The sequence below is a fragment of the Aquila chrysaetos genome, chromosome 6 (genome assembly GCF_900496995.4).
Source record: "Aquila chrysaetos chrysaetos chromosome 6, bAquChr1.4, whole genome shotgun sequence".
In the NCBI taxonomy this organism is placed as follows: domain Eukaryota; kingdom Metazoa; phylum Chordata; class Aves; order Accipitriformes; family Accipitridae; genus Aquila; species Aquila chrysaetos.
Window position 1 is genome coordinate 4,266,706 of NC_044009.1, and position 15,524 is coordinate 4,282,229.

The 15,524-nt window shown below is 48.4% G+C and overlaps 2 protein-coding genes across 13 annotated transcripts in view; one reads left to right on the forward strand and one right to left on the reverse strand.

The window, feature by feature from the left end:
- Positions 1 to 9,573, forward strand: part of NOC2L (NOC2 like nucleolar associated transcriptional repressor) — a 56,531-nt gene extending 46,958 nt beyond the window's left edge. The window contains exons 18-20 of one of the 5 annotated variants that reach the window (XR_003923996.2): positions 3,059 to 3,199; positions 5,729 to 6,449; positions 6,711 to 9,573. Coding sequence is in view for 1 of the 5 variants with exons in the window: in XM_030018587.2 (XP_029874447.1) it covers positions 3,059 to 3,199; positions 5,729 to 5,874 (287 nt within the window). In the remaining 4 variants the exon portion in view is untranslated. Of the gene's footprint in view, positions 1 to 3,058; positions 3,200 to 5,728 lie in introns of all 5 variants that reach the window. The other 4 variants (XR_003923997.2, XR_005932750.1, XR_005932751.1 and 1 more) reach the window with 4 other exon arrangements.
- Positions 9,544 to 15,524, reverse strand: part of SAMD11 (sterile alpha motif domain containing 11) — a 124,739-nt gene continuing 118,758 nt past the window's right edge. For all 8 annotated transcript variants that reach the window (XM_030018579.2, XM_030018580.2, XM_041124635.1 and 5 more), the window contains 2 exons: positions 12,568 to 12,678; positions 9,544 to 9,981 (listed from right to left, as the gene is read on the reverse strand). In XM_030018579.2, the coding sequence (XP_029874439.2) occupies positions 9,733 to 9,981; positions 12,568 to 12,678 (360 nt within the window). In that variant the 3' untranslated portion in view covers positions 9,544 to 9,732. The remainder of the gene's footprint in view (positions 9,982 to 12,567; positions 12,679 to 15,524) is intronic.

Consider the following 15,524-nt stretch of genomic DNA (forward strand, 5'->3'; position numbering starts at 1 on the left):
AATCCTAGCAAGACTAGCAATAACAAACGTTTCTGCATCTGGTGTCATGTTTATAGAAGTCTTGTTGGGTTTCTTTGTGGCTTGAGCCCCTGCTCTGTGAGTACTGGCACTTCAATTTATTTCAGTGGTTCCTGAAAGAACGGGCAGGGTGGTGGACAGTTCTTTGGAATTCGGTCAGTAAGTTCATCAGCACAAATCCATATCCGCTCCTTTCAGAACCTGGGAGTTAGGAGTGCTGGTTAGCTCCCTGTCAGTGCCTCTTGCGTTGCACTGGAAGACCTCAGCCGAGACGAGGTGGGGGTTTTGAGACAGGACTTCGAGTTCATGTGTCCAGGATCCCAGCACAGTGGTCCTTCTAACAAGGTGACACTGCCTGTTGGCTGGCTGTTTCTGGTTGCGTTGTTTGGGTCCTACACCTGGCTGTGGTGCAGCCACACCAGGGAATAAATTGCAAGCAGTGTATTGATGCATGCAGCAGATAGGGCTGCACAGGAAAAGGAAGGAAAGGGATGAATTTGCAATTGTTTTTTAATCCTGTGGATCTGACGGGAGATTCCCCCTACCTTGCGCAGGTGGAGCTGAAAGCTGCCTGCTCATTTCAGCAGGATTGCACACCCCGGCATCCTCCCCGAGGGGACGGGCGAGGTGGTGAACGCAAACAATTCCATCACATCAAGACAAGCTGCCCTCTGGAATGGAGAAGGCATTTGGCAGGCGGGAGAGACTCCCTTGCTTGAGTCTCTGCAAGGTCTGAAGAGGGGAGAGAAACAAGTTTGCACATTTCGGGTCCCCCTGACCAGGCAAGGGTGGAAAGAGCCAGGAGATGGGGAGGAAAAAGCGTGGATTTGATCAATCTGTGTGTCACTAGTGGGGGTGGGGAAGTTCATGTGTTCCTCTCATTTACCAGCTGACAGATCTCTGGGAGGAAAGGCGGCTGCTCCTGGAAATTATTAATGGCTTAGAAAGAGGTGCTGGACTGCCTCGTCATGAGGCAATTAAAGGCGAGAAGGGAGTGTGGCTGCAGCATCTCTCTGGGCCTGGCTGTAATGAGTGATCTGTCCACATTAGGTGTTGGTGTGCCTCTAATGAACTTGAACAGGTTTCTTCATTTATCCCTCACGTAATCATATTACATCAATTTAATGCCAGACTGGTGGGGGCCAGGTGGGTGGAAGGAGAGGTCAGACATTTTCATTTCCTAGCAGAATAATCATGGTCCTTCTTAGTGGCAAAATTCCTGCTGTGGGCTGTCAGCTTGAGGATCTAGAGGCAGAGTGAGGAGGAAGAGGGGAAAAGCACTGGTTAACCGGACCACCCTAAGCATTGTCTTCTGGAGTCTTGCTGATGCGCTCCTGCCTCAGGAGATGGAAGCTTGAGTTCTGCGTGAAGGCTGTATTGGGACCTCTGTGCGTGTGTACATCGGTGGAAGGGGAGGCAGGGGCTGCGCTTAGGGGAGGCGAGCAGGAGGCTGGAGAAGTTCAGTAAATTCCTCTTAGTGGCCTGCTGCCTGTGTCGTAGCGCGCAGGAATGACCCGAGGGCCCAGTAGCCGATTCCTGCCCACAGCTGGTTTCTCTGCATGCTCTCAGATGAGCTGGTAGCTGGATCCGTCGGTGCTTTTGCTCGGGCTGCTTGATGGATGAGAGCGTGCCCCTCGGTTGTTGCCTGAACTGCTCAGGTGCCCATCAATATGATGTGGTGCAGCGAATAGCACTGCAATCCATCTCCTGCGGAGCGGGTGCTCTCCGCATGGCTGCGGGCGCCCGAGAGAGCTCCGTCCATGAGATGTAGCTTCCGATCCCTTGGGGGGCAATTGCGCAGAGGCTGCATGCTGGCAGAGCTGACAGATGGGTGAAAGCAGAGCGAGCAGGGTGATGACGGGGAGCTGGGAATGCTAGCAGCCAGCTTATTAATGGCTCTGTATCCAGTTCAGTGAGTAACATAGGTCAGCTGCTGAGAAGGGAGGATGGGGCAAAAAATAGATGCCATGGTGGGGCCCAAGAATCACAATGTGAGAAAGACGTACGGCCGGTTTCCAAGCAGAGTCTGAAGTGTGAATAAATAGCTGCTTCAGCAGTTTTGTAAGCAAGAGCAGGCAACCTGCAGCACCGAGCTGGGCTTAGCTCAGGGGTGGTAGCAAGAAGCTGGTTCTTCTGCTCCCTCTGTACAGAATTTGTATTCTGTCATTTAAATGCCTGGTGACTCACACTGTCTGGAGGAGGGAGAGAGGGGAGAAGCAATCCTCCACTGAAGCGAACTCAACATGAATAAGAGAAGTCCCATTCCAGAGGCTCAGAGGCAGATGATTTTCCCACAGGGCAAGCACCCAGAGACTCTTAATACTTCCTCCCAGGCTCCCTTGGACCTGGCTAGCCATCTGCAGAGGGAATTTGCAGCAGTATCTGTTCCTAGACCTTTTTGTTGTGACTAACAGAGGGAATAAAGCCAAGAGAGGTTTACAAGGATGCCCTGAACCAGAGAATCTACCCGTTTTCAGTTGCATATAACCATGGGGGGGTGGAGGTGGGTATACACAGGCACCATTTCTGAGTGGAACCGCCCTTCTCTGGTCTCAGCTTTGTGACTTATTCCCTCTCCTTTCTCATGTCTGTTCAGTAGGCCCATTTCTTCTCATTGTAGTCTTCTGTCTGTCATCCTCTCCTAGCTTTCATGTCTCTCTGAGCAGGGCAGACAGGTTTATGACAGACGCTTGGGTGCTGCGCCGGTGGTGCTCCATAAGTACTAGGTAGCAGCAAATCCTGGGCTTTAGCAGTAAAGCCCTGCTATGGGCTTCTGAGGTGATTTCTCTGACTCTCTGTGTCCTGGCCTTCCTGGCCTCTAGCAGGTACCTCTGAAATGAAATGCATCTGTCTCTGGGCCTCTAGTGCAAGGGGACTTGGCTTTTGGAGAAAAATGGTAAATTTCCCCTTTAGTGTGTATATGACTGTACTCCTGAGGATGAACGAGGATGGCGGTACTTTGCCCTTTGCATATACTGCCTGCGTGTATGCTCGCGTGCTGCTCTTTACGTTTCCATTTACGTAGTAGAAATATTTGCAGGTAAAGCCAAAGCCAAGCAGGCATCAGATGACAGTTCAGAAGCAAGCAGCAAGGATTATGGCGAGGATGATGATGAAGAAGAAGGAAAGTATGAAATTGAGGAGGACGAGGAAGAACTGGAAGACGACAGTGACTCAGATGGTAAGTACTGCAGTTGGGCAAAGGGGAAGGGAATTATTGACGGCACTGGTAATCGAAGGCTCCTTTGCATTCTGGGGGCTCCCCTACAAAGGAACCGTCTCCTCTTTTCTTGCTGTGCTGCTGTTCTGAGCTGTAGGGTGTCAGGAGGGACTTCTACACACAGACACACACACACGCCCGGGACAGGGAGACCTGGCAGTTCTGAGTTTATACTGAGAAGAGAGCGAAAGGGTTAAGGTCTTTGCAGGCCTTGCTCTAACAAGCCACCAGTCCCTTTCATCTCTTTTCAGGGGCCTCCTGCAGAGAGGCTCAAACAAACTCTGGAAGTACAGCCCACCCCAACAGGGTACAGAAACCTTGCTTCAAGGCTCTCCACAGGTTACACATGCATGGGGGTTTCACTTTTCATCTGAGCAGTGCCTGGGGTATGTATGGATGGGGTGCTGCACAGGTGTAACCCTTTAGTTGCTGCTTCTCAACAGCTCCTCCCAGGATAGGACTGGTAGGAGATCTTGTCCAAGTCCTGCATTCCTCTGGGGTTTTTGCACTGAAACAGTGGTATTTGCCAGTACGTGTACGGACCCTGCTAGAACCACTGGATTCGCTCTGTGCTTGGTCCCGATCGCTTCTGCCGGTTAGTAGCTGCTGCCCAGAGAGTCGGTAAAAGCGGTGGGTAGCAGCGTGAGGGGCTACCAGTTCAGCGTGCTCCTAGCAGGCCAGAACAGCCGTCTAAATGGCTACCGAGAAACCTGCCAGCTCTGTCACCGGGGCTGTGCTAGATGCCAAGCCAGGCTTTGTTGCAGCTGAGGAGAGAGTTATCTTCCCCTTCCGTCCCTTGCACAGAGCCACAGCCAGCTAGAGAGCCTGCTCGGCACCCCAACAGTGCAGCTAACCGCGTTCGGCTCGGTCTTGCCTGCGTCTGCCAAGTCACTCTGCTAACTTAGCAGACGGAAGCTGGGCCTGCCAGGGGCTCTGGCAGCTGCGGTGTTCCTTTGCTGGTTTTTGTGTGCCACTTGCTTAGGCCTTTGTATTAGAGTGCCAAGCCTCTGCTCCTCAGCGTGCCATTGGGCGTGATGTGCGGTTGTGGGGAGCAGCCACAAAAGCTCCTGTGTGCAGGCTTTCTTTACTAGTTTGGGGAGCAGGGAGAGCAGGAAGGGGGAAAGAGTCCAAGTGAGAGCAAAATCTGACTGATTTAGCGTGGCAGATGGCTGTGGCTTGGCATGCACACCCAAACCTCGGCGCCGAGAATAGATGGGTATTTGATGCATGTTCTGACAATGCTGTAAAGGATAAAGAGGGAGTTTTTTCCCTCTCTGCCTACTGGAGTACTCAGACGAGCTGAAGGAAAAGCACCCTTCCTTGGTGTCTGGGGGAGCAGGAACTCTGATCCTCCCTTCCTTCACCCCTAATAATGGCAGCTTCCTTCGCTGTGGCCTGTAGAAGCACGGCATAGAGCCAGCAGAGACTTTTAGAGCTTGGGTACACTGGTGTAGTGGCAGTGACGTTCAGGCCTGGTACTCCTGGCCTATGGCACTTTTTCAGACATCAGGCAGGCAGATCCGCCCCTCCCAAGTCTTAAGCTCTGTGTGCTGAGCGCTCCTGTTGTGCTTTTTACCAAAACACATGCACGCAGCCTGGTCACGCAAGGGAACAGCGAGGAGCTCGTGTCCGCGACAGCTTCCACCGTGCAGCAGGCCGGAGCCTTAGGGGAGAACTCTGCACGTGCTCTCAGTGCCCTGGAGAGGCACTTCTGTGGTGCTCCGGTGTCACCAGCGCGGTTTTGAAAGACGTGAACTGCGGTGAGCACCCAGCGGTAGCTTTTTGTCCTTTTTGGCGAGTGGGCTGAACTGGCAGAGCCTGGCAGCAGATCCGGCGAGTGCCGAGGAGGGGGAGAGGAGGCCGCCCTCCGCAACCTGGTGTGCATAAGACCGGAGGTAGGAATTGTTGCTGAGCAGATGCTTTGCCTAAGGAAGATGGTCTGCAGGGCCCTCTTTGGAAGCAAGGTGTAGGAAGCTCAAGCCACACTTCTGGAATGAGAGGGAAGGGCACTGGGAATGGGGACATGTACAGTCCTGCACAGCCCCCAAAAACAGGTTCTCGCTTGTGCTCCCCACTGTTAAAATATCATTTCAAAAAGGAGGGAGCTTGGGGCTAGTTTTGCATTTGGGAGTCTTGCTGTTATCTGTGACAGCTCCTTTCTGTCAGCTCTTAATGCCCAGCCTGACACCTCTGGTGAGGAAGACTGACCTGAGCTGCAAGGGCTGAAGGTTGGAGGTGCCGCCTGTCTCGTGCCCCCCAGTTCTTTGTGTTTCTGCCTCAGGCACAGGTTGGTTAGGTCTCCTCTCCTATTGCCCCAAGTGCCTCAGAGCCGAGCACCCTGCAGTGCTCTCCTACTGCTATCTGGGAGCTGCAGTGGCGCCAACAAATTAATGAGTGTCTGGGATTAATTAGCAATGAGTTGCCTCAACTCGCCTCACTCTCATCTCCCAGTAAAGCAGGATTTACGCCTCTCACTCTTTCTACCCACAGAGGAAGGCAAGGAACCTGCTCGGGTTTCCCAAAGGTCACAGAAGCAGAGGAGCTGCACTCGTGGGATGTCACGATCTGACCTCGAACAGCTAGCTCAAGGAGAAGAGGACATTGTGGAGGACTTAGCTTTCTCTGATGAGGACTGAGCGCCCTCACAGCCACTCCCTCCAAGCTTATCCCTTACAGAGCTGCTGTGTACTGGATCACCCAACCTTCAGCACCTGTAGCTGGTTCTCAAAGAGGTGGTAAGAGCTGGGGAGCATGGAGGGTGGGAGGCCACCCCAGGTGCCACCAAGGACTTTCTCAGTGACACAGCAGAGATGCTACTTGGACTTTCAAGCTTTTTCTACCAGTTATGGTTTTGGTAATGGTAAAATTGCGGTCATGTCAAGGCCAGTAAAACGGCTCAGTATAGGTAATAAAAAGCCCTCATTAAAATCTGCTGCTTTAAATAGCATAGGGTTCAGTTTCGGCTCCTGCTGGAGCATAAGTCAGCTGACCAAGGGAAGGACAAGTTCTTTTGTTGAAGGGTCCTTCTGTCTGTTCAGCCAACCACCTGCGTCGCCCCATATTTTGCTCTGGGGCCCTCACCAAACCCTCCTTTTTGCCAAGAAGTTCTTAAGGACTGCATAGAGCGTTTCAGAGCTTTGTATTTTCACTGCAGATGGAAGCCTTTATCAGCAACATCAGAAGCAGCTCAGTCAGTTCAATCAAGCTGGCTGTAAGTATGCTAAAGAAAGAAGTTAACTTTAAGTAAGTGCCTTAGGATACAGAGTCGGGGGTGGAGATGGGCAGTTGTGCAGGCAGGAAGCAGTAAGAAGAGGCAAAACTAATCACATACATAGGAAACATTTTCATTTTGTGATGGCTGTTGGGTTTGCACGGGATACATTTGCTTAGCAAAAACAAGGGACAAGTCTGAACCTGTGCTTTGTAACAGACCTATTGTTATCCACAGTGACATAAAATCACCTCTTTCTAGGGCCAGTCCCAGCTGCTGATGCTGGTGGTGAACACCGTTTTGTTCTGAGAGTCCTGAAAACAGTACTGATGACTGCAGGCTGTCTTGGGCACTCAGCCTTTCTTTATTACCTCAAAGCCAACCACTGCATCACCTGGGCAGCTTCTAGATGCAGCTCATTATATGTCTTCCTGTAGGAGTGGTACTTGTGGGAGGACATTGTGTAGCTCAGGCTGGGTAAGGGCAATTTGTGATCTGCTGGGAAAATATAAACAGCTTATCTCTCGAGACCGCTGTTAGTTTGCAGGACTGGCAGCTAGGAAACATATTTCTTTCTTTAGGATCTTTGGAAAATAAACTGGAAATAGAGGGTATTTGCTGAGAGAGGTAGGAAAAGTTATGTATTCTTAGGGCGTATCTCACAACATCGCTCCTGAAAATTAACGTTGCCTTTTGAGAGCATTATTATTTGTTAATGCAGATTTCTGGAAAAGAAGACAGAGGGCCAGGACTAAATATGATCTTTATTCTTCCCTGCCGCCATTCAGTGAGGGCAGTAGCTGTCAGCGCTAGGGGTGGCCAAGCTAACTGCAGACATGGTCATCTTTGCCTTCTGCACTGCCTACGTGTCCCCTGCCAGGCATCCTTACTCCTGCACGCCACAAGAGGACCAGATGCTTTTTTAAAAACACATTTAAAAAGAACAATTTTTTCCTTTTTTTTTTTTTTTTTTTTAAGTTAAGTTCTGTTTTCCTGGAGTCAGAAGAACCACAGCTCAGAAACACTGCCTTATTGCAGATAAAAACCCAGATGTACTGTAGCCTGGTTAGTGGTCTCCCTCTCACCCACATGTGTAAATGATAACAACTCGGTGTATGTAAAGAGGTAATTATGGTCTTCCTGTCCTATGCCGAGTGCTGCTCCTTTCCTGCTTCCAGACATCATTACTGCACAGGTAATTACTGCTGTGGTACAGTGTTGCGGGGTGTTTGCTTCAATCAGAGTTTGTTATGTCTTTTTGGAGCTTAGCGGCAGGAATAGGGATAGAGAAGGTTTCTTTTTCCCAACTGCAGTTACAGTAATTACTAGACCTGCCCTTCCTAGACATGCAGCTAGATACCCTTTGTCCCATAAGGAGGAGGAAGTAACCTCAGAAATTAGTAATTTGGGTTTTATTAACAACATCATAATTATTGTCATTATCATTTATAGCCCACTGAGGGGGCTAGAGCACCTGCTGCTTCATTAGGGGTTCAGGAGCATTTGAGACTGAGGTTTCCTACAGCTGGTAAAGGCTGTGTCTTCAGGCAATTAATTACATATGGGAGCCTGGGATATGACTGCAAAGATGAGAATTGTAAGGCCCCAGCTATAAGAAAAAGGCTTTAACTTACTTACTTACCTTTTCTTCCAAAAGAGAAAGGAGTGTCTTGTTCTCCCTCCTCTAACTTAGCTGGGCAAGGTGCTGTCTGCCTTTTGGCAGCTGTGAACCAACCCTCAGATTGGCTTTTAGGCCAGAAATGGAGGACCTCCACTGCACCAAGAGTTATCACCACCACCAGCGGTAAGGCATACGGCCCCAGTGTACACACAAAGAAAGGAGACTTCTTGGGTAAAGCCGTCACTTGCAAGGAGCTCAGGAAGCTAGGTACCATTTGTAAATTAAGTGTTTTTCTTTTTTATTTAAATTGATTGCTGGAAAGCATTTTTATCGTGATGTGATGGATAATGACTTTTTTTTTTTTTTTTTTACAATATAAAGAAGCTAATGTACCACCAAGCTATTTTGTAAGAAAAACGGTAGCACGTGCAACGTTTAAACAAAAAAAAGGGGGGCAGGGGGAGAGAGAGAGAGAGAGAAAAGTACCACATGTGATTGTTGTTCACAACTGTACAAGTCACAGGAGGTCACCCCCAGGAGTTACCATCTCATTCACAGTAGTAAAAACTCTACCCATTGTTTCTAGCCTGAATCCCCCAGCATCCCTCCCCCTCCTCTGGGAACGCACAGGTATCTGTCTCGTGGTCCACAGCAGGCCAGAATGTGCAACTACATCCACCTCTGTAACAAGGCTTTAAGAAGAACCAAAAACAACCCTACGAACAAAAAAACCCACCCCAAATGTATAAGTGAGTCTGTTGTACACGTGAAGGAGGGAGGGGGCCACAATGGAGTGAGGCCTGTGACCCTTCATCCCACCAAAGCACACACTTTTTTCTTCTTCTCTTTAAAACAAAACACCTAATGGAAAAAAAAAAAAAACCACCTCTGCAGGGCTGGAGCACAGGCAGAGTCCATTGTGTGTGCTGAAAGGGACAACGTGCCAGGGAAGAGGGCAGCCTCTAGCCTGTAGGACAGCACTGAGCCGCCTGTGCCGTACCATCCACACTGAAGTAAACATGGACCGGAACTTGCCTTTTTTTTTTTTTCTTTTTTCTCTTTTTTTTTTTTTTTTTGTCTGTCTTTGGTATTGTTTTTAAAGTTGCTAGAGATGCATAGACACCTGAATGAGGAACTGAGTACAGTTTCCAGGGAGGAGGAGATATTTGGGAAGGTGGTTGGTTTCATTTTTGATGGGTTTTTTTGCTCAGGGGTGCTGAGTACCATTGGGAGGAGCAGTGCCCGGTCCCTGCTTGTAGTCACACCCAGAAGTTCCTGAAAGCCATGTTTCTTTGAAGGCAAAGAAAAGCGTTCGTTCCCTGTCCACGGCTCTCCATCTCAGACTGGTGAGCGAGAAGGGGTGTGAAAGGGAATGGGAATGCTGCTGCCATCCTCCAGAATCATTTTCTCTTCACTCGTGTTTTCTCAGTACATCTTTGGATAGTTTTCTTTCCTTCCCTTTTTACAGTTTTCAAAATTTCTGTGTGGGTTGTTGTTTTTTTTTTTTTTTTTTTAAACAAAAAGCAAAAAAATTAAAAACCTCCCTTCCTCACTCCTGTGTCTCACACTGCTGAGGGAGGCTCTCCTGGTCTCTCAAAAGCATTACCTTCAGTTTGTTCAACTGAATCTCAGTTCCAGAAGCAGTCAAGAGCTGTCCTGCAGTTAAGATGGAGGTTTCGTGGTGTCATTGATCCCAGCAATGATGGAGGGGTTTCCGTTTTCCTGCTTTGGTGAGACGCGGCTGGCGGAGGGCAGGCCGCTGCTGAAGGGGGAGGCCACGCTGCCTGTGGAGGATGGCCGGAGATCAGCTGGGGCCAGGTCCCGCTCCGGTGGCCGTAAACCGGGAGGTTGCAGCGGGAAAGCCATGGGGAAGCCTGCCATGTACAGAACTCTGCCCACTCTCTTGGCGACCTATTAAAAAAAAAAGGGGGGGGGGAGGAAATAAATGCAGGGTGGCAAAACGGCACTGAAGTACAGCTGCAGCTGCAAGGTCTACCCTAGATCACATCTTGCAGGCTAAAGATGTGCTGGGGCACGCAGTGCAGGCCCTTTTCCTGTGGCGTGTTTTGCGTGCATCTGCGTTCTTCGGCCAGAACGAGACTGAAGGCCTTGCGGAGGTGCAGGCTGAAAGGAAGCCCGCAACCCAAAGCTGAACCAAGTCCAGCCTCTGATCTGAAATAATCGGGTCTCACGGTGTCGTGAGGGGACTATGGAAACTTGCAGCCTGTGTACCTGGCTAGATAAAGCTGCATGGACAACTAGGATAGTGCTCTTCGTCTTTCACGGACCACAGCTCATCCTCTTCGTGAGCGAAACACAGTGGGGGTAAGCAGCAGTTCGTAGGTCATCTCCGCTACACGAGATGTTGGGAACACGCCTGCCTGTAGCTGCCTTCAGGTGAAGGTGTATCAGGTGAAGAGGGCTGATTGATTGATTCCTACCAATTCTGTTACTTCATTAACAGGCACCACCGGACAGACAATTTGATAGAACTTTTCTGCTCTCCTTTTGCTAAGCCAGCCCAGGGTACTGTACAGCAGGACAGTACACGATGTCCACTTCTGAAGAGCAGGAATTGCTCTTACAGGGGGGCTGGGACAACAGGGTGAGGGAGGAAAAAAAAAAATCTGGCTACAGGGTGGCTGCTGTTAACTGCACAGGAAACTATAAGCCTGCAGCCTCTCCCTTCTTCTGCAGTACTGAAGAAAACTCTCCTGAAGCAGTTCTCGCCTCCCAGCAAGGGCCAAAGGCCCCACAACTTTCCAGCACCTACACAGCTGTTTCACATTTAAGCTTAAACAAAAACACAAGCTTGTGTTCAAACCAGACAACTGCAGCATTATTCAGTTAGCAACATCAGGACTTTGCTCCCCACTTACTCCCCCCCCCCCCAACCATGCCTTATTATAGAACTTTAAACACTATTGATTAAATTGAAGCAGGGTTTTTCTAGTTTCAGCCCATATCTCACATTCCCCCCACCAAATCCGATCTAAGAATGTCTGTGAGCTATTTGGCTTTGTTTTTTAAGAAACGTAAGAGTTTTATTTCCTACTGAATTGACCCACAGGGAACAATTGCCCACAGAACCTTTTTATTAGACCCCTCATAAACAGTGAGGGCTGTAGGGAAAGTAGTAAAGTTGCTCTCATTGTTTTAACATAATGTAACAAATGTATGGCTTGTGGGTTAGGGAAACCATGCCAGAATAGTGACTATCTGTGCAACCCATGTATGTGCACATGCACATTACTGTCACAACTATTTGCATGACATAATCCCCTAGGGAATACAATAGAACAGCCTGTTCTTGACATGTGTCAGAAGCTATCTTCTGATCATTAAATGGAAAAAAAAAGAAGCTAGCAGAGATGTTCTTCTAGATTTTGAGTCCAACCAAGGGGAAGTGGAGGCAACTGCAATGGAAGTCACCATGACTGCCAGCTAGGGAAGGCAGGAGAAGAGCAAAGCAGTGTTAGGAAAGCAGACCTCTACAGGCAGAGACTTGGGAGCCAAGTCATAGAGGAGGGGAAGAAAAAAAAAAGAAAAAAAAAAAAAAAGGTATTTTGAGAAGAAGAAACATCACTATACGGGCACAACAGCAAACTAATCTGTTGAGGAGGAAATACAGTCCCCTAAAAGAGAGAACTTGACTAACTCAACAAAGGCAAATACCATGTCTACTTCCAGTGTATCAAAATACAAGTGAATAGCAAAAGGGGGGGGGGGGGGGTGCACTGTGGGAGGGGGTGGCACGGCCCATCAGCAAGACCAGTAAACTATGACTAGCAAGAGATAAAAATGTTACAGCAGTCTATTACTAGCACAGCAGAGAAGGGAAAGAGCTGGTCCATTAGTCACTGGGGAGGGAAGGTAATCAACAGATGATGCTGAGATGTGTTAAATGCATTTGTGCCTCAAGCCTCGCTAAAAAGGAGAATCGCCAAGAGCCATCCAGTTACAAGGAAAATGAGCAGCGCAAGGACTTGCATCCAGTCTAGAAAAAAAAGACAACTGGTTCCTGAGATGGCTTTACCCAGTTCTTTTGGTACTTTGGGATGACTATTTTCAGGTTCAACTGATTTGAAACCATCTACCTTGCCTCACCTGTTCACAGCTTTCCTTCTTTCCTGGCTGGTATTTGTGGGAACAGCCTGACATGTCTTTTCTAGCAGGAGCTGGTCCATTTTAGGAGTTTCCCACTGCATCCCTGTCTCTCCCTCCCACCACTTGTCCTCAACCATTTGTTTCTGCCCCTGGGCACCGAATACTGTCCGTGTTTTGTTCCTGAAGCAGTTATGCGACTGGCTCCAGATGAGGATATGGAGCATTTTGGAGGACAGATGAAGCTTTCTTGAAACCAGAATTACAAATAAATAAATGAACAATTACTGCTTAATAAATTATATTCAATAAACCAGGTCTCTTGACAGCCCTGTTCTGGCTAGGGACAACTTTAAAGCGTGCCACTTGCTACTACATAGGAAGTTTTCCTACCTGTGACCTTATCTTCAGTGCAGGTCCGAGTTTCAGCCCCATATTGTTCAGTAAGTGCTCTTCCGTCAGGAGGGGCAGGGTCTCACCATCAATAGCCTGCTCTCGGAATACCTGCAAGAAACCAGAACACAGGTCCAGGCTTCAAAATGCCAGCGACATATCTGATGTGCTCGTCTTGCCATTGCACAGAAGTGCACTGGTAGAAAAGGTAGACTCTTAAGAGTCTCAGTGGTGAAGCAGGCCCGTATTAATACACGAGAGGTATACACAGTCCTGTGTCCACAGCTAGGAGCCAACAAACAAAAGGAGACACACGTGGGAATGTGAATTGGGGCTGGTTGGGCCAGTTCAGATAAAGCAATACTTTTTTTTTTTTTTTTTTTTTTTAATGTTGGGATGGGGCATGGAAGTTTTTTTTTTCTCTGGGGAACATCCCCAGGTTTAGCAGCCAAAACAGCTGACCTAAGTGCGTGCAACATTATGAGTAAGCCCAGCTGATAGCATATGATAGCAGATTTGAGAAAGAAGAGTGACAAGCCCAGGGGCCCTATCCCAACTCCAAAAAGGGCAGAAGACATAGGAGAAAAGATAAGAATCTAAATTTTGGCAAATCCTAGGTCACTCACACTTGTGTGGATATTTGGAAAAAGTTGACCCAGTAGACTTCAAAAGTATTTGCAGTCTTCAGTGAGGCATATGCAATTGAAAAGGAGGAACTTGCTTGTTCATGCATTTCCTTCTCAAAGCTGCTAATTTCCAAAACAGTCTCCAGGCAAAATACATAAACAGATCTGTGGAGCACATTCTGCAGGTTAGATGGATTCATGTGCAACACTCCGTTTTGCACCTTTTTTTTTTTTTTTTTTTTTTTTTTTTTTTTTTTTTTTGTCTCCTCCTTTGTCTGTCGTATAGTACAACCATTCCTAGAACATGCGAGCAGCCTGGAGAATGCAGTCCATCGTGCTGTTTGGCAGTGACTCCTGCTACCCAGAACGCCAACTGGGATCAGGGAGGATGAGCCCTCCGCACCGGTCTGTTTTAGCACTAGGCCCTTTCTTTTTCCCCCCAACACTTCCAGCAACGTGGACTAACAGAAACACTGCAGTGCCGCTGTATTGACCGAGGCAGCCAAGCGGTACCACTAAACGTGGCATGATCCCACTGAGTCAACTGCACTGGCCTTTCACAGAGTCTCCATTAACAATACAGCAAGTCTCTTTCTTACCCCTCTCCTGGTTAGTTGAGTGAAGCAGAACCTGGTGATGTGCGTACACATAATCACAGAAATGACAGCAGGGCTAGTATAGTCTAATAAAATGGCAGTTTCATATGAACACATTCTAATAGACCCAGCCATGCAAAACTATACCATTTTAACACATTCTTAAGGACAGCAAAAAATACTTTGTTTTGCCTCTATCTATTTCAAATGACAGGGTCATGCAAGAGTTTTCCACCTAATACGTGTTGTGTCATAAAGGTTAAGGTCTGGATACGTGGTCTTATTGCTCCATTCTTCATCTGTAGAGCAGGGCTACACTTACACCAGCCTCCCCTGGGTGTTTATTCTGGATGTACAGGCTCAATTCTTCAAGAGTGAACTGCCATCATTTGGTAATTTAGCCAGCAGGTTCCCCTTGGTTCTGGGAGATGTCAGTCAGATGCCTGGTTTTTCTTACTAAACCACACCTCCACTCCGTAGCGGGTTTTTTTTCACAACCCAGCTCATATTGGATGCTCGCCCCAACAAACTGTCTGTGGGGCCTGATCCTGCTGCCTCTCCACGCAATGGTTTATACATAGCGTTATTATTATTACTAAACACAATGGCAAGGGAGGGGGTTTCAATTTACTCTTAATGGCTTCTTTTTCAGCAGCACACCGTAGCCCAGAGCCAACCCTTTGGAGAGTGGCAGTGGCTATTAGAGCCAAGGCAGCTGAGCTGTTGCAAGTGTTTTTTTACTGCTGGACTCCACCAGCAAAGCTGCTCATGACTGTAGCATGTGTTTCTGGTCTTTGACCTAGCAAAACTTACTATACCAATTTCTATTCCTTCCTCTGAAGCCAATGTGGCTGGGAGCCAAAAGCCTCCCTTCGCTCGGCACTAAAACCCTCCACAAAAAGTCTTAACTTGAGAAAAGCATCCCCCTTGGGTATCCCACCGGTCATGATCCACTGCAGGGACAAAGCTGAATATTGTCAAGGGCTGAAATCAGGCATGGCAACTTTTGTTTTTGCTGAAGTTTTCTTGTTTGTCTGAAACATGTTTCTAAATGCACAGCATACCACCAAACTCTTGCTGGGTTTTCCTGGCAGGAGAAGCCTGCAGACCAGTGCCAGACCTCCCCGGCAGCTGTGGTTTTGGAGAAGAGAACACAGACGGCTCTGCAGTTTAGAGCCACGGAGCTGGGTCGCCCTTGAACACTGGCATTTTCACATAGTAAAAAACCTGTTAAGCATATAACCATAGTGCATAAAAACGCATCATCCCTTAAGCCATGCACCCCCTACATAATGCAACATAGCAAGGCCGCGACAGGAGGCTGTTTACAGCGGCTCCCATTATCGTAAAACATTTTGTTTGCAATGCACTGAGAAGATTGCTGAACCTTTGTCTCGGCAAGCTATTGATTTCTTCCCCACTGGTATACCGGGAGCTGGCATGGAAGGTGTAAATGGATGATCCTTCTGCAAAGTGGTTGCGTTAAAGATTTCTGCACATTTCCTCCCGGCCTAATTCAGAAGCTTCCAGGCAACTCTGATCTTCATTCCCCAGCGTAGGAATGCAGACAAACTGCAATGCCATCACTGCAAGAGCACGCTGTTTGGGGTGGGGGGTACCAGAGAATGCGAGTAGCTGTATTATTTTAGTTTTAGAGCCTTTTGCTTGAGCTCTCTCCAACGCATACTGCTGCCCACACATGGATACTCCTGAACCCATCCCCCCATCCTCACTA